The 27,982-nt window shown below is 41.5% G+C and overlaps 1 protein-coding gene across 2 annotated transcripts in view; it reads left to right on the top strand.

Annotated features, from left to right (window-relative positions):
* Lypd6 (LY6/PLAUR domain containing 6) overlaps positions 1-27,982 on the top strand; it is a 169,268-nt gene that overhangs the window by 109,714 nt on the left and 31,572 nt on the right. For both annotated transcript variants that reach the window (XM_023721419.1, XM_004636651.2), the window contains 2 exons: positions 18,650-18,838; positions 27,550-27,648. In XM_023721419.1, the coding sequence (XP_023577187.1) occupies positions 18,721-18,838; positions 27,550-27,648 (217 nt within the window). In that variant the 5' untranslated portion in view covers positions 18,650-18,720. The remainder of the gene's footprint in view (positions 1-18,649; positions 18,839-27,549; positions 27,649-27,982) is intronic.

The raw sequence follows: 27,982 nt of genomic DNA on the forward strand, positions 1-27,982 counted from the left end.
TACATCATCGATTACTTTCCCCTTTGGCCCCATAATCTTCTTGATCAGAAAATTTGGTACACTACTGAGTTACGTGACGTTATAGTACAAGTTCTCACATGTCCTGAGTCTTAATGGACCTTGGAAGACTAGGGCCAAAATGTTGGCTTTCCTTACAGCCCTCCTTTTTCTCTAATTTTGGTCTGCAAACTTAGGTTGTTAATCCTCCAGAAAACAAGCTTATTGTTATTACCCTACACAAGCTAAGTATCTTTCTGTTGGATGTTTATCCTCTTTCTGTGGTGAAAACGTTTAAACTCTCTTCTCTAAGAAATTTTCATAGTTACAGTTCAGTGTTATGTAGAGTCACTATGCTGTACAGTATCCCTCAGAACCTACTCCCAAGTAAAATGTTGAACCCTTTGACTAACATCTCTCCCTGCATCTGTTCCCTGTGAGCAGCACACCTCGCCTATCACACGGATGCATTCCAGAGATAGGAGTGAACTCTGTACTTTAATGCCTTTGTCCTTCCAGCTGAGCACTTATCACCTGCTGAGTCCATAATGTGTGTAGTCTCAGTTGCAAGGGCAAAAGTAGCATGGATTTCTCTTTTCTTTTTCGTAGCTTTGCTGATAGAAAATTCATTTTTCTGTAAGTCGTAGCAAGTGGAGCCCATGATTTTTTTTCCCTCTATTCCATGGAGAACTTTTACCTTTCACTTAAAGGAAACCTTTGAAGTCTATCTGTCTGTACTGCCAGCATTAGTGTCCTGCCCTTTGAGAACTATATTAGTCAACTTTCTCATCAATCACCAAACACCCATGAATTAAAGAGAGGTTTCAATTGGCTTATAGTTTTAGGGTGTTCAGTCCATAGTTGACTGGCTCCCAGGATGTGGCAGAGTGAAGATGCTTAGTTCATGGTGGCCAGTAAGCAGAGTAGATAAAGCACACTGGGATGGGCTAAGGACCGTATGTGGTACCCAAGGTCATGCTTCCATGACACACCCAGGGAGGTGCTTTCCTAATTTCCTATACATTTATTAATCTTATGATGTTAACAAGTGAGGAATAATGATCATAAATCACCCTTTGTTAAATTCGTACCCAACCAGATCTCCTTAAGCCATACTTAATCTCCAAATAAAGACAATAGCAAGTTCACAATTCTGTCTAATGTAATACAGATACCTTGACTACAAGTGAGAATGCAACAAGTCTTCCCCCAAAGTATCAGCAGCTCCAACTTTTTTCATAAATTCTTGTCCAAGCCTCTTCTGATCCTCAAAGCAAACTTGTAATTGAGAATCTGTATAAAAATAAAAAAAGAAGTTACGTAATACCAAGTTACTGTGGCACAGGTAAGCATTCCCACCCCAAAAGGGAGGAATAAGGGATAGAGAAGAATTGAACTAAAGTAAGACTCAAAGTCATGTTTGCAGAATGTCTGGCATCCAAAGCATGTGAGGATGAATTCCATGGGCACTGTTTGGTCCCACTCCTGTGGACTTCTTGTTGCAGCCATATGGCCTGTCTGTTGGGCTGGCTTCACTCTTCAGCTTCAGGTTTCCTTGACAGACATTCTATATTCCTAGCATGTCTAACCTTCTGCATTTGGCTTCATTTCCGTTGGTTCATGCACTGTCCTCTCAGGCTCCTTGTCTGGCCTCATAGGCCTTCTTTTGAAATAAGAGTAGAAGCCTCCCTAACATCACAACTCTTGTACTCTGCATGTCATTAAAAGTAGCAGCATGTGGTTGTTGCCCGCCTTTCAGTGTCTTTCAGACTCAGTACCAGGGATGGAACCTAGAATCTTGCACTTGCCAGAACTCAGGCCCTTGAGCTTGCCAGGGAAGTACTTATTCCACTGAGTCATCTCCCCAGCTCCAAAAGTAGCAACATGTGAACAGTGCAAAGGTTTGCTGTCAGTGAAAGCAGTGGTTTGGCCCCTTTGCATCATGGCTTCAGTGGATTCTAAGCACCTGGATGGCTGAGCAAAGTGCAATGAATCCAAGGCAAGCAGTTCCATAGGTGGCCCTTCTTGAGTGGAGGTCCTGGGGGCACTCTTCTGAAATGACAGGTTAATACTTTTATACCCTTGAGTCTGCAATAAGTGGGATCTGATTGATTTCTGTTTTCTCCAGTCTGTGTGCAAAGTACTTGGTTTCCTTTTAATGACACTAATCTCTTCAGCCACCAACCTCCTTTGGCCCTAGCTTTATACAAGGTTTCTAGTAGATCAGACATTAAAATTTTTTTCAAAATTTTTGGTTCTGCTCTTTGATTTTGATTTTCACTATAAATCTGAACAAAAGCAACAAAGCAGTACCCATGGTATGGCCTAAATGTTGGACCATCTTGAGATTTCCTCTGCCAGATTAATTAGGGTGCCATCCCTAACCTTAGTCTCCTTCTGAGTCTCAGTACATGGACAAAGGATAGACAAGTTTTCCGGCAGTGTAAACACACATGACCTCTGGTCCAAATGCCAAAGGAGTACTTCTTACTGAAGCTTACTGAGCTTGGCTTTTACTATTCCTGTTTTTACTACTTCTGAGTTCCAATCGATAGGAATCACCACTACCTATCAGGTACTTCTAACAGCTCTCTAGCCTGCTTGTCCAAATCTTTCGAAACTCCCCGCTCCAACCAGTTCCAGAGGCTTTCAGGTGGGCAAGTATTGTCACTGCAGTGAGCACAGCTCTCCAATGTCAGTTTTCAGTATTAGCTTCCTCCTCACTGAAACGCAATATTCAACAGCACAAATCGAGAGAAGAAAGGTTGCATCTGGCTTAAACTTTAGGGAATTCAGTCTGTGGTTTGCTAACTCCAGGGCAGAAGTATCATGGCCTTTCTGGTTTCTATAACGTGCTCACCTTAAACCTAAAAATGGCACCTTGCCAGTAATGAAGTCCTACTCAGTGATACAGAATTGAGGCTCACTGGATACATTCTGTTTTATTCATACTCAGTGAGAAATCCTTTCTTCTCTAAATAATTGCACTAAATTGTTAAATGTGTTTGAAAAGTGAAGTTATAGTTTAGGGTGCTTTAGCCAATCCTGACACTTTTTCAAAAAAAATGATGGTCTTGGAGCCACTGAGGTACATTGTACGTAGCTCAGGGTATCAGCCATTTGCCTCAGAGTACATGAAGAGATTTTTTAATGAACATATTCTTTATCAAATGAGAAACAGTAGTTAACATTTAGAAGTCAACTGCCAAGGAACCTAACCAATAATTAAAAAATAATAATTTAGGCCTAGGGATTTTATATAAACCATTGTTTTGTTATTGGCTGTTTGCTTCCCCCCCCCCCCCCAGTGGGAGGGAAAAAAATTGTGGCCTCCTGGTATCTTCAGGTTCAGGATGGAGCCTGGGAGAATAAGGACATTCTACTGTAAACAGCTAAAAGGAAGTTGGATTATTATTGGGGGTTGATTCTACTTAATATAAAGGGATAGGAGTATTTCATAAAGAGGTCAGAGGTGTCAGGGTTGCTCATTTACACTTGAATTTCAGATGACACAATGAGGGGCTCAATAGGGGCTAAGCACACTTGCTGTGGAAGTGCATCACACCACAGGGGGCTTGGAGGGATGACAGGCAGGGCCAATGTGCCTCAGGCCACCAACAGAATCTTCACATCAGGCCTCTAAGCCATAGCAGTTTCCTGAAACACTGTGAAATGCTTCTAGCCAATAAAACTTGGTCCAAATAGTGCAAAATATTTCCTTCAATTCACAGCAGGCAGCATCTTTTTATAATTGATCATTAGCAGTACTTCTTTCAGGTTCCTAAGGTTTTGGGAACATTGGAAATTGGTAGAAGAAAGATGAATGTATCACTCCAAATACAGAAAATGGTCTTTCTTTGTGGCCATTTGTTGGTCAAGAGATTGACAACATATGCCTAATAGTCAAAATATTATGTTTGAAAGTTGTTTACTTTATATATGAGAGCAGATATTACTTTCATTTAATTCACATATAACTATGATATTGTTTCTGAGAACATTTTATACTTCTACATCTTTGGAAAGTCTCTGTGATAAACATCTCCAGAAAAACTAAATGGAAAATAGGATAGTCTTAAACAGATAAAGAAGTTTAATAAAAGACACCAAAGAAGGAGCCTGCCAAATAGCTCAGCTGATGAACATGCCTACAAGCAGGCGCAGGGGCCAGAGGTTCGATTCCTGGGCCTGCCATGCCAGCCCCATCCATGGGGCACGCTGAGACTGCAACTGAGACTGGGCGTGGTGGTGTGCACCTGTAATCCCATCTCTTGGGAGAATGTAAACAGGCAGATCATTATGAATCTGAGCTAGTAGTGAGACCCTGAATACCCTGTAGACCCTTCCCTAAAATACAAAAACCAAACAAACAAAAACAAAACAAAACACAACAATAACAAAAAAACACCAGAGCAAAAATGTCCTATGTTATCTGGGCATAATGGTGCAAGCCTGTGATCCTAGAACTCAAGGCTGAGGCAGTAGGATTGGCATGGGGTCAAGGCCAGCCTGATCTACATGGGGAAAGAACAATAATGGGCTGGAAATGCAGCTCAGTGGTAGTGTGCTTGCCGAAGCATGAACAAGGCTGAGTTCAGTTCCCAGTACCACACACAAAACAACAAGTAGAAGAACATAACTGGAATGTACACTGTGGACCATTCCTCTTTGAAGATTTTCCCCTACTCCATTCCCTTCCCACTGTTTACACTCAGCATTGCTTTCTCTCCAGTTCTCAAGAATCTTCAAGTTGGTAGAGTAAACAACAAGCAGCATAGTTCCCACAGTAAATATGAAATCCTTTAAAATGTGGTCAGCCTCCTCGGCATACTTGTGCAGACATCTTTTCTCCTTAAAGAACTGAAGCTTCTCTGATACAGTTGACCATTAAATCAGATTGGGGTAAGGCAAAGCGACAGCTTTTTTTCCTGTAACTGTAGCCTTGCCAGTGGGTGCCAGAAAAAAGAAACAAACACCTTTTAAAAGTATTATCATTTGTGCAAGTAAATCTTTAATTCAGATTAAGAATGTATGAACATCTATCTCCCTAGAGAACTGGAAATAAAACACTGGTGTCTGTGAAATCCAGAAGGAGTCATTTCTGGAAACTTCTTCATTGTTGACAATTTTAGAAGCCAATTCTAACCTTTTAGCTGATAAGCCTTAAGGAATTATTGAGATAAAAAGCATTTGTAGTATAGGGAAATTTAAGCTGGTGGCTGGACCCTTTTGAAAGACTTGAACTAGAGCCCCTAGTTGCCAAGAACAGAAAACCAACTTAGACTGCGTTGGACAAGCATGGTATTTGTTTGATGGATGCTGAAGCTATGATAACAATTAAGGGAATAGTAAAAATTGACTGAAAGGCAAGAGCTGAACATAGTTGGGACACTTTCTATTTCTTTCTCATCTCTGTCTCCCTTAGCCAGCAATCTTCACCTTTTCTGTATTTCACATGGGGAGGATCATGACATATAGATATTCCTGAGCCTCATATCTTGAGCTCTTGTACCATATCAGGATGCAGATCTGTATCTGATTCTTATTTGCAAAATACTTCAGAAGAACTTTTATTTGCCTAGTTGGATTAGATGTCCAACCCTGACCCAGATACTAATGGTCAGTGGGAGGCCTGGGTGATAGCCCGATGGCCCCAAACAGCAGCACATGACTGGGGGCAGTGGAAGATGTTTCCATCAGAAGGGAGAAATGCAGGGAAAAACTGTTCATAAATGCCTGCTACAATGTATCTTCATTCTTTCAGCCTTACATTTTGATTTGCAAAGTTTTAATGGGATGATATTCTAGTTTTAAGAGAAGAAAATCATGTCAAGAGGAAACGTGACCACCTTTGGCATTTGCAGTAGCATTCCTTTGAGCTACCCTAACTTCACTTTGTACTTCCAGGCCAGTGAGTTATTTCAAATATTGTATTGTTAATTGTAGCATACATCTGTGTTATTTTGCTCTCTTAACATCTGACTCTTCTTTGGTGACACCTAGATTTTTTGTTGGGAACAAGTTCCTCCATGCTTTCAAACCATATGCTTTCAGTGGAGGTGATGCTGTTGTTTTAGGGACGGATGCAGTAACCAATTGGAATGACATCCTTCCCTGGGAGGTCGTGGCTTCATGGAGGTACTTCCTTCCTCTGTTGGGGCATTTTCTGGAACAGTTGCCAAAGAGACTGTCTGGGAATTATTATAAAGCTGTTGCTGACCATAGTTTGGGAAGATCTGAGCAACAGAGAGTCGTATAAAAGGCAGAGCTGAGCTGAAGAAGAAAATTCCTCAAAACAGTTAAGTGTGGCCATGTCTTAAATGAGTAGTTAAAAGAGACGTTATAATTTTTCCTTTTCATTCCTAGGCTCAGCTTTAGATACAGCCTGTTTGATTTGGGTTTCTGAACCTTACAACCAGTGTCCTAGAAAATGAAATTATTTTCATAAGTTGAATTAAAATTCATTGTTTGCTCTTTGGCTTTACTGCTTGATGTTCCAGGATTTCTGCTTAACAAATTACTACAAAATTTGATGGCTGGAGGACAGTAGTGGTCATTTTATTATTGTTTATAGTGTCCTTGAGTTAGGAATGTGGAAGGGACTTGGAAATTCTCTGTTCAGTTGCAATCAGACTATGGCAGAGCTGGAATGTGGAAAGGAGAAGTGACAGATACCTGGTGGCTGGCTGGGCAGCTCAACTCATAAAGTCTTGGTAGTAGCTTGAGCTCCCTTCCAGCATGGCTTCTCTATGGCACTGAGATTGGATGGCATCTCCAGAGTTCACTGTGAATGTCCCACAGTGCTGGGTGTGAGTTGCAGCACCTTCTATGACCTACGATTGGGAGTTGAACAATTTCCTACCACCACACTCTGGTCAGCTGATTAACAAGCTGACCCAGATTCAAGGGCAGAGGATATAGCTGCCATCTCTCAGTGGAGTTACATTGAAGAATTTTCAGGCATCTTTTAAAACCACCCTATCTTCAGAACAATTTCTAAATTGCAAGAAATATGCCTATGAGCCGAATGATACATTTAAGTAGATTTAGTTTTATGAAGACAATCCTTCAGTTTATACTTTCAGAAGCTGAGTTAACTCTTTTGGGTCATTAAATCACCCCAAACTGTATATATTTAGAATTAAGTCAAGATGTATAATGATATTCCAGACTCGGAATTTGATTTTCTCTTCTCATTAGTGATCTCAGTTTGAAGCGCATTGAAGCATATTTAGATTTGGTTCAGTTCTGTACTTCCCAGTTGTTAATATATTGACTTAGCACTAAGATTTTCTCTTTTAGTATGTAGTTCTTAAGTCAATGCAGCTTTCAGAAGTACTTATTTTCTGCTGGTGACTAGGTTAAGGAATGAGAGTTTCTTATTTTATAGACTCAACATCAAATAGCAGTCAGCGTATACATTTGTAAAACTTGATCTGCGTTATGGGTCTGTCACTTGGCCTCTATGATTATTGTAGAACTACTGTTTAGTATTATCTGATATCTTCTGTGGAGTTAAAACTCAGAATAAAGCTCTTTTCAACTTTCTCCCAGGTAGAAGAAGTCCAATAGATCTCAAACTTTTTTTTTTCTGTTTTGGAATGTAGCAAGTAATCCATTGGAATAAAACCAGCAGTTGAGTAACTCATGCAAAGGTAATTTAGAGCAGAAATTAAATCTGTCAGAGTGGTATTAGGTTTGCAAAAGCTCATAAATAACAAATGAAAGGTCACAGAGCTGTGCAAATGAGGGTATACTTCTTCATAAAGAGAGTCGCATTCAGGGATGGAATCTGTAACACATATTCAGATAGCAGTGTCATAAAATGGAAATGCAGCATCTTCCCTAAATGTCTAGAACAGTCTGAAGTCACAGTATACTCCAGAGAAAATCATCACAGTCCCAGGAAAGACCTTTCATATTATCTGAGCATGTCCAGCATCATAATTCTGAAGTTTGGGGATTAAAGTTTCATCTGCTGACTGTATGTATTGAAAAATATGACCCCCCTCAGGCAGACCTGTTTGTTGTTTGACTGATGGTGAGTGCGTGTCACTCAGCTTTCATTTGTCAATTCCTGGAAAATACTAATAGAGTGAGTAGTGCTTCACGATTGAGGGCAGGAATGTAAGTAGTGGAGGTATTAATAAATAGGTCTTCCCATCCTGTTTTTCTCATGGAAAAGAGAGGTGGAAAATACAGCCATGCCCCACTACAAAATAGGCAGGTTCTCTTACTGTACATTTTATGCAGGTGTAGAAAGTAATATGTAAGTCAGGTGTGCTGGCACACCCTGATAATTCCAGCTACTAAAAAGTTTGTAGATATTATCAAAATTGTAGGCAACCCATTTGGGCCCCCTCTTGTCTCTGCAGAGCTATTCTTATTACCCATTCCTTTTCTCTAGTAACTTTTCCTAATCTTAAACACAAATTAAAATTGTATCTCTTATGTGTGAAAAGACACCATTAAGAGAGTTAAGAGAAGGGGAGAAAATATTTGCAAATCATATACTGTATCTGATAGAATCTAAAGCCCAGAATATAAAAAAAGAACTCTTATACCTTACTAATAAAAAGGCAATAGCTCCACTTAAAAGTTGGCTATGAATCTGACTAGAACTTACTCCAAAGAAGATATACATATATCAAACAAACATATAAGAGATGTTCTAAAGTCTCTTGAAGAATGGAAATCAAAACCACCGTGATAGACACTTCACACTTTACTAGGTTGGCTATCACCCCGTAAGCCCTACTGGGGATCAAACTCAGGACCTTGCACTTGTCAGGCGGGCTCTTAAGCCACTGAGATAGCTCCCCAGCCCCTAGTTAGTAAAGCTTTGTTTTTGGAGGGGGTGCTTACCGGGGATTAAACCCAGGACCCTGTGCTTACTCGGCAGGAGCTTATGCCACTGAGCTAGATCCCTGGTCCTTATAACTTTTTTATTTTATTTATTTATTTATTATTTACTTATTTTATGCATGTGATACAGGGTCTTACTACGCAACTCAGACTCATGGTGATCCTCCTGTTTTCAGTCTCCCCAGTTCTGGGATTACAGGCATGCACCAGCATGCCCAATCTTAGTGGCTGACTAAGCTGTTACACTGGCTGGGGCAGGGCCAGTGTAACATGTGGTGCCGGGGATCACACCTGGGTCGCTCTGCTTGCCTAAGTAGGCGCTTAATTTGCTGAGCTATCTTACTGGCCCTTAACTTTTTTAAACAGAAAAGAAAAAGAAATGTTGGCAAGGATGTGGAGAAATTAGAATTCTTGTATACTGCTGCTGAGAAAAAATAGTGCCCTGTATTTGAGCACTAGCAGTTCTCAAAAAGTCAAACATATACTAACTTTAAGACCAGGCAATTCTTCGCCTGTGCATACTCTGGAAAATTGAAAACATTTTCACTCAAAAATATGTACATGAATAGTAATAACCCCATTATTCATAATAGCTAGAATACAACAACCACCCAAATGTCTACCATCTGATGAATGAACAAATATACCACAATTTGTAATGAAATATTATTTAGGCATAATCATGAAGATATTATTTAGGCATAATCATGAAGATTAGACAGTTAATGCTACAATGTGGGTGGGCCTTGAAAACATGTTGAGTGAAGGAAACCAGACACAAAAGGTATATGGATTCCGTTTACATGGAATGTTCCCAGAAAGCTAGGTTAGAAACACATAAAGTAGGTTGATGCTTGTCAGAACACAGGGAGAGAGAAAGAAGTGATTAGTAATGGGCATAGGGTTTTTTAACATGAGGTGACTACAGTCTTCTAGGATAGATAATGGTGATGGTTGTACAATATTATGAATGTACCAAATATCACTGAATTATAAAATGGTGAATTTGATATTATATGAATTTATCTCAGTAAAAAATTAAGTAAAGTAAAAATAATTGTGTGTTGTTGGCGCTATAGCTCAGCAACCCAGCAAGCATAAGGTTCTGAGTTTGATTCCCAGTACCAATAATAATAATAATGTGTGTGTGGGTGTAAAAAGTACAGTTACACTGGGCTGTGGTTGTACCTTAGTAGTCGAGCATTTGCCTACCATGAGTAAGGAACTGAGTTCAATTGCTAGTGAAAAAAAAAAAAAAACTCAAAAGAAATAAAGTGAAATTAATCTATCAAGATTGTCTTTGTAATGTAACTTTAGTTTATGTGTAATACCTGTTAATTTTTTAAACATATAAATTAATATTAAATGTTTCTGAAATCTTGCATCATTTTGGTGCCTGTCCTTTTAGCCCCTTTTCTTATTATACCTAGAAAAGACACAATTTTTATTTTTTCCGAAGAAAGAATAATTTTGCAATTAAAGTGTTAGGACAATTAAGATTCCACTGCATTACAAATTTAGAAAATTTCCATTAAACACATGCAATTTATGCCTAAAGAAGAATATGAACCTTCTCAATCTGGAAAATTAAGCTGAGTAAATTAAGTCCAAGGACCCCAGCTTTTACTTTCCTATACAGTATGGATGTATTTTGCTGTAATTTGGGTAAGATCCCTCTAAGGACCACAGGTTGCAGGCTTGGTTTTCAGCCTGTTGCGCCACTGGAAGGTGGTGGAATCCTTAGGAGGTAGAGTCTGGTGGGATTAAGTGAGGTCAGTGGTGGCGTGCCTCTGAGGAGGACGAAGGAGATGCTGGTGCCTTGCTTTCCTCCTCTGTTTGTAGTTACCGATCACTGCGTGGTGGGCTGGTGCATCATTCTGCTAGGTGCTCCCACCACAGTGCTCTGCCTCACCACAGGCCCCAAAGTGATAGAATCAGCCAAGCACAGACTAAAACCTCTAGAATTGCGAGCCACCAATAACTTTCCTCCTTACAAGTTATCTCAGGTATTTTGTTACAGGAGTGGAAAGCTACACAGGTACATTGTTACCAATGAGATGGTCTTTCTAGCCTCAGCCCACACGGTCCACCACCAAGAAGGCTCTGTGTGCCTGCGCACTCAGACGGGTACCTTGCAAGTTATACAGGGTGGCCGTGCTTCTGACTTCTGTTGCATCCTTCGCATGAAGTCGAGTTAAAGCAGATGTGTAAGGATCGTGGGGTTTCTCAGAGGCCCCACCATGGTCCTGCAGAGCCTTGAGGAGACCTGCTCCCAAAAGGCAACCAAAAGCGCGCTTGCTTAACACGAAGTGCCAACGCTGCAATGAAACCTGAATCCCAGGGTTTTAGTTTAGAATATAAAAAGTCAGACATCAGCATCTTTTGTCTTAAAAGAAAAGCAAAGAGAGGTGTGCCATCGGTTTGCCAGCACTGCCTAGAGCACAGCCTGGGGCACTAGATGGACGGTCTGAGCACAGTGGCCACCCTGTTGCTCACTGATAACAGTTGGCAGAAAATCACCTGGGCCTGCATGAGCCTCCGCCACACTAAATGCCAGCTGGCCAGAGTTGTCGCCTCCTCTGCCCTGTGGGCTTTGTCCCTCTCTTGGTGACTGTGGGCAGATGTTGGGAGGGAAGAGATGTACGGATCCTGATTTTTCATATGGAGCTTCATGTTTTTGAAAACTCATATTTTTCTAAGTTAAGGAAAACAAGTTGTTCGTTGAACCAATTTTACTGTATTTTACCTTCACTTAGAAAACTATGCTGATTGATTTTGGGCAGTAATAAAATGTTAGCATCTACTGTGTGACAGGCATGTCCTAGTTATCCACATTTGTCAGTTTAATTCTTTTTTTATGATTTCTTTTATTTTGAAGAGTAAAACCAAGAGCAAGCAAAGCAAAGACAGAAACAGGGTAATATGTAACAATACATACGTTACAGATTTTCAAAGCAAGAATAGCTGATTAACAATGATTGACATATTATCCATTTTTATTGTCAAATCTGTTGCTCAGATTATCAGATATACTTATGCACAATGGGACATGTGATTCAATATTACCACATACTTTCAAGAAAGCTTAAATTTTTGTTCTGGTTCTCATTTTCTTTTTTTTTTTTCTTCCATATTTAGGACAGGGTCTACAGGGTCTCACTATGTAGATTGGACTCTTAGTGATTCTCTTGTTTTCATCCTCCCAAGTGCTGGGATTACAGGTGCACACCACCACACCCAGTTTCAATGGCTGTCTCAGCGCGCCCGGGGCAGGGGATGTGCATACTGGCTTGGCAGGCCAGGGATCAAACCCCTGCCACTGTGTCTGCCTAAGCAGATGCTTCACTCCTGGGCTATCAGGCCAGCCCCATCTCATTTTCTTTCTTTTTTTTTTTTTTTTATAAAATTTATTTATTTATTTGTGTGTGTGTGTGTGTGGCCAGCTCAGCCCACCTAGGGGTGGGGCTCTCTGGCATGTGGTGCTGGGGGATTGAACTGCGGTCCCTGTGCTTTGCTAAGTTTGTTCTAAGTAGGTGCTTTAGACCACTGAGCCATCTCACCAGCCCCTCATTTTCTTTTATTACCTTTTTTAAAATTTACTTTAAAGAGAACATATAGATGGCTAAGGCAGTTGTCCCAAGAATTTCCATCAGTTTTTTTGAAAATAGTAGTTAATGGGTAGAATTCTCACCTTGACTAACTCTCTATGCTGATACCTATGAAGTAAGCAACTACCTTCAGGACAGCAATGTGTAATACTAAAACCATGCTTGAAATACCTGTCATCTCAGTCTTCTAAATGTGTACCACTTCAGTTTATTTAATTCAGTGAACTTTGGAGGTAGGCAGGGTCCTCATCTGTAGATAAGGAAAGTGAGACAGAGCTACTAAGTAACTTGGCTGAAGACTCCACAGCAAGCAGGGGTTGGAGGGGTTGGAGATAAGTTTCAAACCCAGACAGTTTTAACTGCTAACATCTTTGTGTTACACATATTCAGCAAGACTCCGAAGCAGAGGTGCAAGCTGGGTGTCGGTTATTTTTCTCTTATTGCGGGGACAAACACCCGACACCCCAAATTAAGGAAGGGAAGGTGTATTTAACTTGCAGTTTGTGGAGGTTTCTGTCCATACTCAGCTGGTTCAAAGGCAGAGTGGCACATGGCAGAGGGCAGCAGTTCATGGTGAGAAAAACAGCAAAACAGCAAGAGTGAAAAGGGAGGCGCAGTGGCAGAGAGCAGGCTGTTTTCCTTCCTTATGTTGTATGCAGGCTGTCTGTCCAGGGTGGGTGCATCACTCACACCCAAAATCCCAGTGGATCACAACCTGTAGAAGCTGCCCAGTGATTGCATGAGGCTTTGAGGGGACATCTAGATACAAACCATAACACTGGGTGGTTGTGCCACCGAGGCTGCAAGGAGGTTAAATGCAGATGACATCCAGATCCACATTGACAGGCACAAGTGCTGTGCAGAGAGGCCTGTAAATCAGTAACTGGAAGGAGCAGTGTGGGTGAGAGATGCTTTAATAAAAAGTGTCACTTGCAGTGCTTGATATGTATGAAGCACTGCTGTTAACTTCCAGTTGCACTGTAAAGGAGAGAACAAATTCATATTGGGTGTGAAATTATATCAAAATAAAAACAGCTTTCCTCACCATCTACTCCATTAAAAAAATCAGTGTGACACATTCATCCATGTAAGTGTGCTTAGTAGAAATGCTGAGACACGTAGGACAGTTCTGTGGTTGTGAGCAAGTTATTCCTCTTTGCTAAGCTCACCTTCCTCCTCTGTAAAGCAGGAATGACATTATGTAGTGTGTGTGTGTGTGTGTGTGTGTGTGTGTGTGTGTGTCACACACCCCAAATATAGACACGGAGCACGTACTTAATAAATGGTGGTGCTGAAGACCGAGGGATGGTGAACCCGATAGAGCTTTAAGTGGTAACACACAGCCCGCTGCAGCACGTGTAGGGCTTGCGGCGCTGGAGGAGAGACTGAGCTTGTTAAATAAGAGTAAGAGGGAGTGGTGGCCCTCCCCAGCTACACTGCTGGTGCTTGTGAAGAACTGAACACTGGAGGCTGTGTTCAGGGCCTATAAATGCTGTGGTGCTTTGAGGAGACTTACACACACAGAATTCAAAACCAAGGCAACAGAATTGCAAGTAATTTCTGTTGCAGATATTTATATATTTTCATACAACAATAGATCCACTGCTCTAGTGACCATGTTTAATTTTCTTATATCACAGGAACATTAGTTAGTGGAAGCTAAGCTCTATGACGTTGCTAAGTCTAACTTTTTAAAATGAATAAAAATGGTAGTTTCATATAGTTCAACCTGATTTGTCTCTGTTAGTGACTCAGTCTAGAAAGAGATTTTTAAAAATTTCATGAAAATGACTGATGTAGTTTTATTTTCTACTTATGCTGTGGATAGATTATTTTGTACTCTAAAAATCTGGTACTAAAATGTTTTTTAGTTTCCCATGACTGCTGTAAATAAATTCATACAAATATAGTGGCCTAAGATGCACAATTTTATTACCTTTCAGTGCTGGAGATGAGAAGCCTAAAATCAGTCTTATTGGGTTAAGTTAAGATGGCAGCAGGGCCGGCTCCTTCTGGGGCTTCCATAGAGGATCTGTTTCCTTGGGGCATTCCTCAGCTTGTGGCCCCACCACGCCAATGTCTGGCTTCTGTTGTCACCGCTCCTCCGGCTGACTCTGACCCTTCTGCTCCCTCTCACAGGGTCTTTCCCGATGACACTGTGCTCACGTGGGTTACCTGATTCCTTACCTCAGAATCCTTGACTGGATGAGGTCCCTGCTTTCTGGCCGTTCTACGCTAGGACATCTGCAAACACTGACTAGGTGATAAGTAAGTGGAATTGAGAAGGATAGGGTGAAAGAAAGAAATGCTATATAAGGTTACACGGAGTACTAACTTAGAAATTAAAGTTATGCCACATGGTATTCTGTCCTTTTTTTAATACTGAAAAGTAACTGGATGAAAAGTTTTACCATACTTATTTCTCACCCACTTAAATTTAAATTCCTACTATAAGTTTACTTTTGTATTTAATTTACTTTGCTAAGAAGATAGATTTCTTAAAAAAATAAATAAATAAAAAGAAGACAGGTTTCTATACTCTTGATGTTCAAATTTTAAACTATCACCCCAAGATACTTCCCACAAGGGAGATTAGGGGACCAGGGAGATTAGAGGACAAGGGAGATTAGGGGGCCAGGGAGATGGCTCAGTAGAATAAGCATTTGCCTAGCAAGCTCAAGGGCCTGAGTTCAATCCCTGGTTCTGAAAAAAAAAAAAAAATCCAAGATTCTTCCCATACCTATCAAGTTGTATTTTCGTTATAAAGTAGATATAGTTAGAGAATACATGGCTTTAAATTAAGTTGCATTCTGTAGTAAGACTCTGGATTTTAGTTTTTAGGAAATATGATGATGGTTTTATCACTCATTTCTTATGGCAAAACAGTGGATTGGCTGGTAAAGACAGTAAGCACAGGCTCCAGGTCCACGCCTGAGAAAAGTCTGAGCCAAATAAATGCCAAATGGTTTGCACTGTGGTCACTGAAATTAGGGGGGTCAAGACATAGCAAATTCCTAGAGCCTGGGGAGGTAGCTCAGTAGAATAAGCACTTGCCTGGCAAGCTCAGGGTCCTGAGTTCAATCCCTGGTACCAGAAAATATTTTATAATTCCTAACTCAAGGAAGACATGGTCTTACAACAGGCAAAGAAGTTTCCACACCCTCCCAGTCATTTATACAATTTTAGAATACCAGCAATTTCTCTGTGATGTGACAAATGTCATATGAAATACTTGCAGAAAATCACAAGCTGGGGGTTGAATGTGTTCTCTCCAGATTGAGATGTTGAAGCCCTCACCCCAAGTACCTCAGAATGTGACTGTTTGGAGATGAGGCTGGTAAGGAAGGAACTAAGATTAAATGGAGTCCTAAAGGTGGGACCCTAATTCCATAAGACTGGTGTCTGCATAAAAGGAGGAACAGACACCAGAAAAGGTTATGAGGAGACATGGTGACAAGTGGCTCTCCGCGAGCCCAGGAGAGAGAGCTCAGGAGAAACTAACCCTGCTCACTGACTTCCAGCCGTCAGACCTGTGACAAATGCATTTCTCTTATTTAAGCCACCAGTATGTCCTGCTTTATTATGGCAGCCGTGGTAAATTCTACCTTTCTTATTTACCTTTCTGATTTATATTTTTATTTTGCTTTCTCATCTTTTGTCTGTGACATTTGTTCTCATTTATGTTTAGAGTTTCATGCATGATATTCATGACATTTTAATTGCTGACCCGTACTGAGCTGTGCTGCCGACTGGGAGGAGATGGGACGTTGGCTGTGCTGCAGTCAGGTCTCCTCCAGAGGACACTCGGTCCCCCAGGTGCAGCCTTGCTGTACCTGCTCAGCACCTGGCACAGGAAAGCCAGAGCAAATGTGAAGGGAGGCACTGTTGCCTTCATTTAAGGCGGTGCTCATCTCAGTTACTTGGCGGTGATCTGAGTCAGGCAAAGATGCCACTGATACCTGCTCCTCTGTTTTTTCATCATTTGGTTCAGCCACATACCACTGTGCCTGGAAGTCACGCGTGTTGAGTGAACCCGCAGCCCGCTGCCATCCTGAAAGCAGCCTTTCTCAGGAACAAAGTTGTGGTCGAAGGGTCAGCGAGATAGCTTGGCAGACTAAGCACGTGCTTAGGCAAGTGCCGGGAGCACGGTCCATCCCCCGCACCACATGCAGCACCAGCCCTGCGCCCTGGGCATACTGCGCTGGCTGTGGAGTCTGGGCATGGTGGTTCATGCCTGTAATCCCAGCACTGAGGAGGCTGAAAACAGGAGGATCACGACAAGTCCGAGCTGAGTAGTGAGACCCTGTACCAAATACATTAAAAATAAATATATTTTAAAAATTATGGTCAAAAGGTGGCCAGTGGACATGAAACTCTCATGGTTGGTATCATGGGCTATTACAGGGTGATAAGAACTCAATCCTTTTTTCTAACAATTTGAAATTTTCATTTATATTTATTTATTTACTTATTTATTTTAGGGAAAGGTCTACAGGGTGTTCAGGGTCTCACAACTAGATGGGATTCACAATGATCTGCCTGTTTACAGCCTCCCAAGAAGATCTGGGATTATAGGCGTGCACCACCATGCCCAGTCTCAACTGCCATTTTAGTGTGCCCCGGGGGCGGGGCCAGAAAGGCAGGTCCGGGATTGGACCCCCGGCCCTTGCATCTGCTTACACGTGCTTTAATCTGCTGAGCTATTTGGCTGGCCCTGCAATTTTTTAAAGTAATGAACACATTAATACATCTAGAGATATTTTGGTAAATCTTGCATTGTTTGGTTTTTGTTCATCTTTTTCAAAATCTTAATCATGATACTATTGTAATACTATTCATTTAATACTGTCTTGTTCTGTGATTTTGAAAAACTGCTTACTTTACATACAGTTTTGAGCCTGTTTACTTGGGCCTATTTCTGGGTGCCTGCGAATGCTGCATTTTTCTGAATTCCTTGTCATACCTTTTATCATTCAATTTTGATTAGTATTGCAATGTAGTCCTTTCTAATATCTGATATTGACATATTGATTTTCTCTAAGTTTCTTATTTATAAGGCATTTAGTCCTTGCCTATGTGTTTCACAAACTAAATTTTAGTGCAACTTAAAAAAATCTTGTTGGGTCACTGCATTCAATGTGTAAACAAAATATCAAAATTTAGGTATTTTTCAGCCATATTAAAAATAAAAGGAATTATCTAGCCTTGACTCTGTGTGAACAAGTGATGGTGCTACTTGGAGAAATAGTGGGACAGAAACAGGAGTGACAGGAAACTTGGCAGATGTTGAGCAAGTAGCACATGCGTGTGACGACGTCTGTGTGTCCACCTAAGCAGGACGGCTGAACTTGGCCGCACGGTTCTGAGACAGAATCAGAATACAGGACAGAGTCGGTGACTGCTGAGCACTAAGGGGTGGCTTAGTCTTACCAGCTTTGTTCACATGTCCTGAGTCAGTTATAGGAAGACTGTAGCATTTCCTTGTATTTAAAAGTGTCGATGGAAAAGCTATACTGTCTTGTTTTGAGTTGGGTCCTCTACTTATTTGTTGGACTTTAGTTTATTCAAAGTAAGAAAATGATAACCTGTCTCATAGTGCTGTTGGGAGACTAATATTTATAAAGGCCGTTAGTAGTATCAGGCCAACAACTATTAGTTCTAGTGAGATTTTTGCCACTGAGACACTTTGGGTTTGAAAGCGGTCACTTGCCTATAGTTCTTTGCTTTTCCAAAGCTGAATGTCCTTACTGTGCAGCTCTGCGTGGATGACAGGATCCAGTCAGGCTGAACTCCTGTGCCTGGCCCACGCCATTGTCACAGAAATGCTTCTGAGCTTTTATACCTGACTTATTTATTGTTGCTCTCTGGCAGCCATCCCCCAGCCTCCTAGAAAAAGTACCTGGATTTCATTAAAATTCAATCTCTCCTGATACCATCTCTGCTGGATATTAGAAGAGGTTGCTACCAGTGGAGCTTTAGCAACCTGATTAAGAATAGGTTTGGGCTGGGATGTTCTCAGTGCTCTAACATCACCATTACAGAGTTTCTCCCAGGGCTCTCCACTGCCTTCCTCCTGGGCTCCTGGGCTCTGGCCTGCCCCTCTCACCCACAGGGAGCTCGGCCAAGCCTCTTGTGCTTCCTCTGCTGGCCACTGAGATGAGTCTGTCTTCCCGTTCCAGGTGCAAGCGCTCTCCCATCGCCTAGAGCCCCCGCTCTGGGGCCCTCTGTATGAGCGACGCGTCAGCCTGCCATGGAACCTGGCCCTGCGCTGGCCTGGCTTCTGCTCCTGAGCCTGCTGGCTGACTGTCTGAAGGCTGCTCAGTCCCGAGACTTCACAGTGAAAGACATTGTCTATCTCCACCCATCAAGTAAGACACTCCTCTTTGCTGCAGAAATCCCACTTTATTTCAGATTAGAAGTGGATTGAAAAGTAGGCCGGAAAAAAAAATTAAAAAAACCAAAACCAACCAACCAAACAAACAAACAAACAAAAAAACAGGCTTTTGTGCAAAGAAAATATCTGGTGGTGTTATTTAGGCAATGCCAGATTTGATCAGAAATGTTTTGTATTTTACTTTTGCTTTTTCACAGTGTTTGCTTTTTATTTTAAATCAAATTATTAGGCTTGTCTTCTCTGTCCCATGAACAGTCCCTCTGATTCTAAACATTCCTCCCTTCTACTATCCCTCAGTAAGTTATCAAGGTGTACTACCATGTCCCCAGAGGATTATTTGTAAAAGATCAGTCCTTTAGAGGTAAGATAATAGCTGCTCCTCCTCGCAGTGCATCCAACTCTGTGGGGTGTCGCTGCCTTCCATAGCTTCCTGCTTCCTATGCCTTTTGGTTTCCTACGTTGTTCAGTAATTCTCCAGGGAGCTCTTAGTAGGGTAGATAGGCAGCTCTTTGCCCTCAAGTTTCTGATTTGCATGTATCTGGGGTAGACCTGCGGATCTGTGCTTACAGAAAGACTTTCAAGCCTTTCTGCTGCTGATATCCTGAGGCTCACCCTTGGGGAGACACAGCAGTTTGACTTTCTCTTTTGGTCTCCATCTCTGTTTATCTCCCCACTTTTGTCCTTGTAGGATTCCTCCTTATTGTTGTCCCAGTGGTGGTGAGAGTTCAGTCAGTTGCCTGTGTCCTGGCTTTTAGTTTTTCTTCCAAGGCACATAAGTTGTTTTTGTTTGTTTTGCTTTTGGTGTTTTTTCACAGAACTGGGGATTGAACTCAGGCCCTTGTGCTTGCCAGGGAAGCGCTTATTCCACTGAGCCATCTCTCTGGCCCAGCATATTAGTTTTTAAAATATTCTGCCCAAAAAATATTGTTCACATATCCACTGTTTGCTAAGCATTTTGTGAGGCCTAAAAGGCATGCAGGCAAATAAGATACAGTCTTGGGCCCAGGATATAATTCAGCAGCACAGAGCTTGCCTGGCAAGCTCAAGGTCCTGAGTTCAATTCCTTTTCACACCCCCCAAAAGATACAATCTTATTTTTCAGGATCATATACCCTACAAAGTAAAGGCAGCAGCTACTGAGATTCCTTCAATCTCTCTCTCTTTCTCTCTCTCTTTCTCTCTCTCTCTCTCTCTCTCTCTCTCTCTCTCTCTCTCTCTGTGTATTTAGTACAGGGTCTACAGGATCTCACTACAGATTGGGCTCGTAGTGATCCTTCTGTTTTCAGCTTCCCAAGCATGATGATTACAGGTGTATACTACCATGTCTAGTCTCCGTCGCCAGTCCTAGCGCACCTAAGGGGCAAGGCTGGCACTGCACCCGGTGCCTGTGCTCTGCCTAAGCAGGGGCTTTAATCCAATGAGCTATCTGGCTCCTGCCCCATCCCCCCTTTTTTCTTTGAGACAGGGTCTCGCTGCATAGTTCAGGCTGCCTCTGAACTAACTATAGCCCAGGCTGGCCTTGAACTTGTGGCAGTCCTCCTGCCTCAGCCTCCCAAGTACTGGGATTACAGGCAGGTGCCATCATGCCTGACAGCTCTTTCAACCCTATGGGACTAGAATATTCAATGTCTATATGTCCTGATTTGCCTAAGAAATGACTGTGAAATTGATAGGGACTTGGAAGCTACCCAGCCCTGAGCTACTTCTTAGCCTCCTGATATATTGTCTAACTTTATGAAGATGAAATAACATGATGCTACAAAGAGTTTAGCATTAAATATGAGCTGTAGTAAATTTTCAATCAATGTTAAGAAATTTTTGAGGCTAAAGCAGATGGATTGCTGTGAGTTCGAGCCCAGCCTGGGCTACAAAGTGAGTTCAAGGCCAGCCTGAACTATATAGTGGAGTCCTGTCTCAAAAAGGCAAAAAAAAATAAGTACTTATTTCCTAATCTCTAAAGTAGTAAAATAATTCATTTCCTGTAGCATTGTTTTATGGACTAGAAATAACGGCACGAAACACTAGTCCCATACCTCATAGGCTACCAAGTGGCTGTTTACGTTGCTGATATCATCGATTTAGACAGCAGAGGAAGGTACTGAAAATGTGCCACACTTAATTTTGTAGAACTCCAGGGCTGGCAAGGTAGCTCAGTGGTCTAAAGTGCCTGCGCAGGCAAGCTTAGGCAAGCCCAGGGACGGTGGTTTGATCCCTGGCACCATATACCACACTAGCCCCACCCCCAGGGTGGGCTGAGCTGGCCACAAAGAAAAAAAAATTGTAGGACTCCAAAATACTTTTTTCTAGACAGTGAGTAATTTATCTAGATTTTGCCACTATAACTTCTCACTAGGAAAGTCTAGCACCTACTGGTTTAGTTGCATGCAACACTTACCTGAACACTTGTTTTCTGAATTTTTTAGTTTGTCTTAATAATAAACTGTAAGGATAAAAAGCAAAGATACTTCCTGTGTTTTCTGGATTGCACCTTATTCTTTCCTTTGGACATACATGTGTTTTATTAGACTTGGTGAGGCAGCACCTAGAGTTCAGTGTCTTAGGGTTGAACACCAGGGCTTGGTACAATTCTTGTCACCTTTGGTGACAGACCAAGCAGTGACTGGGCTGCAAGGCTGGCCAGTGGCCACTTCTGAGGCTGTGACTGTACACAGAGTGGAGAGGCAAATTGAGGGAAGAAGATGTAGGTGAACAAGAACAAAATGAATATGCTACTTCTGTTTCAGTGGGGTGGCAGACCAGTGTCTGGGTTAAGTGCCCCCATTGGGAAAGTTGATTTTAGAAGGGGGTTCTTTGAAGAATGAACTCTTCCAGGCCACAGAAGGAATCAACTTTTCTTTAGAAGGTGATAGGAAAGCTCTGTTCATATGACTTACACAAATTAAATAGAGTCACAGACTAATTAGCAGAAAGTCAACTTATGAAGAATTGATCAGGGAACCAAGCATGGTAGTGCACACCTATAATCCCAGCACTGGGGAGGCTGAGACAGGAGGATTGCTATGAATTCAAGACCAGCTTGGAGGCTACAAAAGTGAGCACAAGGCCAGCCTGAACTGTGTAGTGATACCCATTCGCAAAAAGAAGTAATGCGATATTCTAACATGGTCTGGAAGTGTGGAGATAGATAGAAGTTGTCCCTAAAGGAGATTAGAAGTAGACAATTCACTGGAAGGTTGGGCCTGAGTTCTCCATAATGGTGACCATACAAGTTCTTATTGGAGTGAAGTTAGGCTGAATGGCTTCCTCTTGCTAGAACTTTGTTTGCTCTGCTCACATCAGATCAGATAACTTCACACTTCTCCACACTATTTCAAAAGTTTGTGTGCATTTTTCTTTTCACTTTCGAGTTTTTAAACAGCCCTGGTCCTTTGCCCTTTAGCATCAGGACATGTTTAGGTGGAGTGTTCTTTCTACCAATGAGCAGGCTCCTGTTGAACATAAGCCATAAAAAATATATGAGGGAAGCGTAGGTTTAGTTTGATTTTGAATTATTTATGTCATCACCTCGCTTTGTAGAAGGAGGCAAAACAGCTATCTCTGGGTGAGCGAGTGGGCCAGATTGCATTAATGTTACATGGCAAACCGCAGCACCTGCCCAGGGAGAAGTGTGGTGAAGCATGGGGAGCTTACTCCGCCAGACGGAAACTCCTTTCTCACAGGCTTCGAGCGGTCTTTATCAGTGATACCTGGGGTGAGACTGGAACTCAGGCTGGTGAAATTCAGCCCCGACCATTCTCCTTTGCTTTCTGCTATTGTAAGCTTTGATGTTCCTCAGCCAAAGTAAAGAAATAAAAGCTGTATACCTTTCAAACTTGGGGCAGCACCCTAAAAAAACAATCTGTTCTGTACTTTATATGTGCTTGCCCCCTATTTTTATGCGAAAAGTGCTAATTTTCCTTAGCTTATGGTTAAAACACCACAGCCTAATTAAAGCCTTTGAAATAAGAACCATATTAAAGAGAAATACAGCTACTTATTTGGTTGTCAGACAGCACACAAAATGTGGCTGCTGTGTAGTCTTGGCCTCCAGTTCTTTTCATAGAATGAAAACCTTATCTAAAAAAAGTTGAATTTTCCTCTGAGTGTACATTTTGAGCCTTTACTGAATTATACGCACCAGAGAGCTGCGTCCTTGTGGGGGGTCTGATTAACGCCCGGGTCAGGGCTGACATACTTCCTCATGGCCCTGTAGAGCTGGAGAGTTCAGAGGCTTTATAAAGAGTACCAGGAAATACATTTCTACCAGAAACGCGTTCATACTGAAATTACACAGATGATGTCTTATTGCCAAGGAGACCGAACAAAAGATAAACTTATTAGGTGTCTAGAATTTTTATATTTGAATGTTGTTTCCAAAACAATGGAAGTTAATTTGGCAAGAATAGAAACAGGGTGGATGTGTCATACACCAGCATGTATTTTAAAATGTCTGCTCTCACCATCTTTGCCGTAACTGAAGGCTTTTGTCCAGGCAAAAGTTCCAAGAGATGGAAACAAAGACTAAATCTTTTCAGTACCTTACAAGTGGGTTCTAGTAGGTTGAACTATGGCTGACCATGTGGGTTAATGCACATATTATTTTACAGGAAGTAACTGGGCACTTCGGTGTTTCTTTTCTCTTTACAATCATTTTCTCTTAAGGGACCAAGGACTTATGCCCTGAAATACACAGTACTAAGCTTATTAACTCTGTGATCAAGAGCCAAATTAGATTCATTCACAGCTGGGCCTGCAATGATCTGAAACTCTGCTTGCTCTGTAAGGCTTTGAAGTAACAAAGAAGAAAATAGCACATCTCTTAGGAATCGCTTTCCGTCCTTAAAAAAAAAAAAAAAAAAAAGAAAAAGAAAGAAAAACCTCTTTATCAGATGCAGTATCAGTTAGCAAGTTACTGGAGATAGTTTGTTCATCTGTTGGGCTTTTTTTTTTTTTTTGCCTAAATATTTCCAGAGGGAAGAATTTAACTATTTACTTGGTTCATACTATAATTAGCCACTGAAAGATGAGTATGTTTGGTCAGAGGTGTCCCTGACCAGTGACTAGTCACTGATCACTACTGCCTGCCAACATGTCAGTAATACTTCCTGTAGGAAAATACAGTCATTGAGAATGAACACAAATATGAAGTTGTAGAGTTCAAAATAAAACTAACCAAAAATGAGATCCTTTGGTTAATTGCCAATAGTACATGCTGATAAGCTCATGCTATGAAGCAAGCTTCATTTTGCAGCCCATAGTATTTTAGCTCCTACTTCTGTTTAGATTTCAACATCCTTTGGGGTAATTTCAGAGTCCAGGCCTACTTACATTAGAAATGACACTGTTTAATTTAATATGTCACTATTTCGTAAAAGATCATCTTGAAAAGTCTAATGAAAATCCAATTTGGGGAACAATAGAACTTATTCATGTTTGGTCCATAATAACTTTGTTCTCAGAGCAGTTAGATCATCAATCTTCATTCAGAGTTCTTAATTTATCTCGTGGATGGGAAAGTTTCCAGGAATAACAAATCCAACACCCTAGCCAAAAATTTTTTTGGCTGCAGTGACAGACAGATAAAATTAGATGCTGTAGTGAATTAATCATACAACCTGCAGGGGTATGACTAGCTTGCAGTCATAAACATTGCTAGATATGATGATCATTTTTTGAGAAATACTGTTCATTGTCCTATCCTTTATGTCTAAAACTTTGATCCTCCCACTTCTGATTTTATAAGATACTTTAAAGTTAATAATGTAAGTATTTTAGCATGTCCAGTCAGAACAACTTTCCAAAGGATTTCATACTGTTTTCTCATATCCATAAGAGTTGTGAATGGCTTTTGTATTTTTGAACTTTTTTTAAAGTTCTTCAGGCATGTCTTCACCAAAATAGTATCTTTCAGTTCAAATGTAAACCCACTTAAGCAGGTGATAGGCTGTAGAAACACAAATTACTTATATATATGATTTCATGAAATACTTTATTCTGGTTATGAAAATTGTGTGATTGGAGAGCTTTATCTTCACAGTGAAATTTCCTCATGGGCATGAAGTGGCTGTCTCTTGGTCACTTTCCATTACTTTGTAGGATGATCCATCCCTTTGCTGTCATTCTGTTTATAAATTTGAGTAACCAGCGACTTGGTGAAACATAGAGCTCTCGGAGGGCCCCATTACAAGGTCCAGTTGCTTGTGTTTTTTAGAGTTTATGACTTTTGACTATGTGTGGTATTGGACATTGTCATAGCTCTGTGAATTACTGTAGGCAAGTACACGGATGGGCAGCTCTTCTAGGCAAGGTGAAAATCAAAGTTATATCTGGCCCATAATTCTGCCCTCAAGTTTCTGCCTCCTCCTTCATTATTTTTGATAACCTTCTTAATTGGTTCCATGTGGGCAAAGCAGATCACCCTGAGATGATTATTTCCATCCACGGGACACGCAGGCCCAGCCATCTGCAGGGGAGAGCAGCTGCCTCCTGCAGGTGAAGGCTCTGCGGCTGTCAAATAGGCCAGATAATTTTACAAATTTTTTAAAAAATGCACAAGCTTATTTATTTGTTTCTTTTTATATGAAACACAGAACTCTAGGTAGCTAAGCAAACAATTACAGTCGTGAAGCAATTAAAAGCATATTGGTGAACAAGACAGAGAACATCCTGGCCTGACATTCCTAGCTGACCCCAGTCCTTGTGCTGGGAGGCTTGGGGTCCTCAGCACTCTTCAGGGCATGACTCGTGTGTTCCTCCTCCCTCCTGAGCTGACAGATCTGGTGAAGGGTACAAGTACCTGCATGGCGGTCCCCCTGACAGCAAGAAGATGCAGCTCAAGGGAGGAAAGAGGGCAGAGTCAATGGGAGGGCTGGTGGCAGCTGTGTGTCTCACGGCTGTATGCTTCTAGTTCTGCCTACCCTACATCTGGCAACCGCTCACCTGTACTCCATTTCCAAAATAATATTATACTTTCAAAAATGTTGCCTTTTGGGTTAGAGCTTTTTTTTTTTTTGGTACTGGAAATCAAACCCAGAGCCTTGCACTTGCCAGGCAGGCACTGAGCTGTATCCCAATGTAGTTATATTTTTTGACTAGCAATAATTCCCTGAAAATGCCCTCTGTGCTTGTTCAGGGTGGGCACTGGGTTTCCTCCATATGTTTCTGCATTTGATTCTTTACTTCAGATGCTATTAAATCATCCTTTTTTATTTCCAATCTGAGTTCCTCTATACCTTTCTGCAGTTGTTTCTTTATTTCAGATGCTGTTGATTCATTATTTCAGCTGTGTGATTCCCAATTTGTTCTGTGCTAGTGTCCTCTGCACTTGTTATGGGTGGGCTTGGGGTCTGAGATTGCATTTTGCTCCTTCTCATCATTTTTTACAGCACTGTGTTCTGAACTTTGTTGTAGAGCTTTGGTGCAGTTATAACCTTAGCACCTACTGAAATTCAGGTGCAGATCTACAAAGTTTGAATTTATCCAGTTGTGCCTGGCTTGTGTTTGACTGCTGTGCTCAGCTCCTTCCAGCTGCTGCCCTTGGGAGTGAACCTGGTGTGCCCCTCTGGCAAGATGTTCTGCTCCTGGACTAGCTGGGTGGTTCTGTCCCCTGCTCTCTCTGCAGGGATTGCAGCTGCAGGGTTTCACCCCAGGCCTGTATGCCAGCTCTGCGCTGAGTCTGAAGGGGACAAGAGGGAGTAGGGGAGAGGGAAAGCTCTCCCACACACTCACTGGCCTGGGCTAGGGCTAGATCTGGGGGTCCTGAGAACACAGCAGAAGTTCTCACTCACTTGGCAGGCATTGGGGAGGGAGCTGCAGAGTGGTGGTGGGGTGGTCCCAAGGACTCGGAAGAAGGTCTCACTCAAGCTGCCTACCTGGGTTTGGACCGGACAGGTCCTACAGACGCAAGGTAGCCAGAAGCTCTCCCACATACTCCCTGGGCCTGGGCTAGGGCTGGATCAATTCCCTGAAAATGTATCCAAGTTATTAAATTTGTTAATAGTTTATTCCTTTTTGTTACTCTGTAGTATTCTATAGTATGGGTGTACCAGAGTTTGTTTAACCATTCATCATTTAAAGACATCTTGGGGTCTCTAGGTTTGGTCATTACATGCTGAGTATTTTTCATCCAAAATATTTGGGACCAGAAGTGTTTCAAATTTTGGATTTTTTGTTTTGTATTTTGGAATATTTGTACATACCGTATGAGATATTTTAGAGAAGAGACCCAAGTATAACATGAAATTTGATAGTTTCATATACACTTTACATTTAGACTAGAGGTAATTTTATAGAATATTTGTAGTGATCCTGCATGTCCATGAAGACCCACCATAGGAGGAGAGATATGATTTTGGGGCATGTCATGTGGGTGTGAAAGAAGTTTCAGCTTTTAGAGGATTTTACATTTCAGATTCTCAGACTAGAGATACAATTGCTATGTCCATTTGTATTCAGCTTTTCTGTGTGAATATGAGTGTTCATTTCTTGGGAATAAATTTTGCAGAGTGAAACTGCTGTGTCACATGAAAGTTGAATGTTTTAGCTTTCTAGGATACTTGAGAATTACCATGAGAATCCTTTTTTAAAAAAAAAAAAATATATATATATATATATATATATATATATTATTTTTTCCCAGGATTCTATACGCACTCTAAAAATCAATCTTTCCCTTTGATTTTGTAGCTACCCCGTATCCTGGTGGGTTTAAGTGCTTCACCTGTGAAAAGGCAGCAGACAATTATGAATGCAACCGCTGGGCTCCTGATGTCTACTGTCCCCGAGGTAAACTCTCCTTGACAGATCGGGGTCTTGGAGCTGTTTATGAGTGAGCAGCTCCACAGACTTCGGTGTGTGCTTGCTCTCCTAACTGCTCCTTGCATTGAAGGCCATTAGAATTTTTCTTTTTCTTCCCCCCTTGCACCAGTAACTTATCCTCAAAGACTGCCAGAGATATGAAAGGATGCACAGGGTTTCCCCCTTTTCTCGTCTTTGAAATGCCACAGGAGATAAGTGAGACTTCTCCACCCTAGGGATGACCAAATGCCCAAGAAGAAGAGAACAGCTCGCCTGTTCACCATTTTTTGAAGCATTAGTCATTGCATAGTAGCTTCTTTCA

Source organism: Octodon degus, unplaced genomic scaffold (genome assembly GCF_000260255.1).
Source record: "Octodon degus isolate 3935 unplaced genomic scaffold, OctDeg1.0 scaffold00082, whole genome shotgun sequence".
NCBI classification, from domain to species: Eukaryota; Metazoa; Chordata; class Mammalia; order Rodentia; family Octodontidae; genus Octodon; species Octodon degus.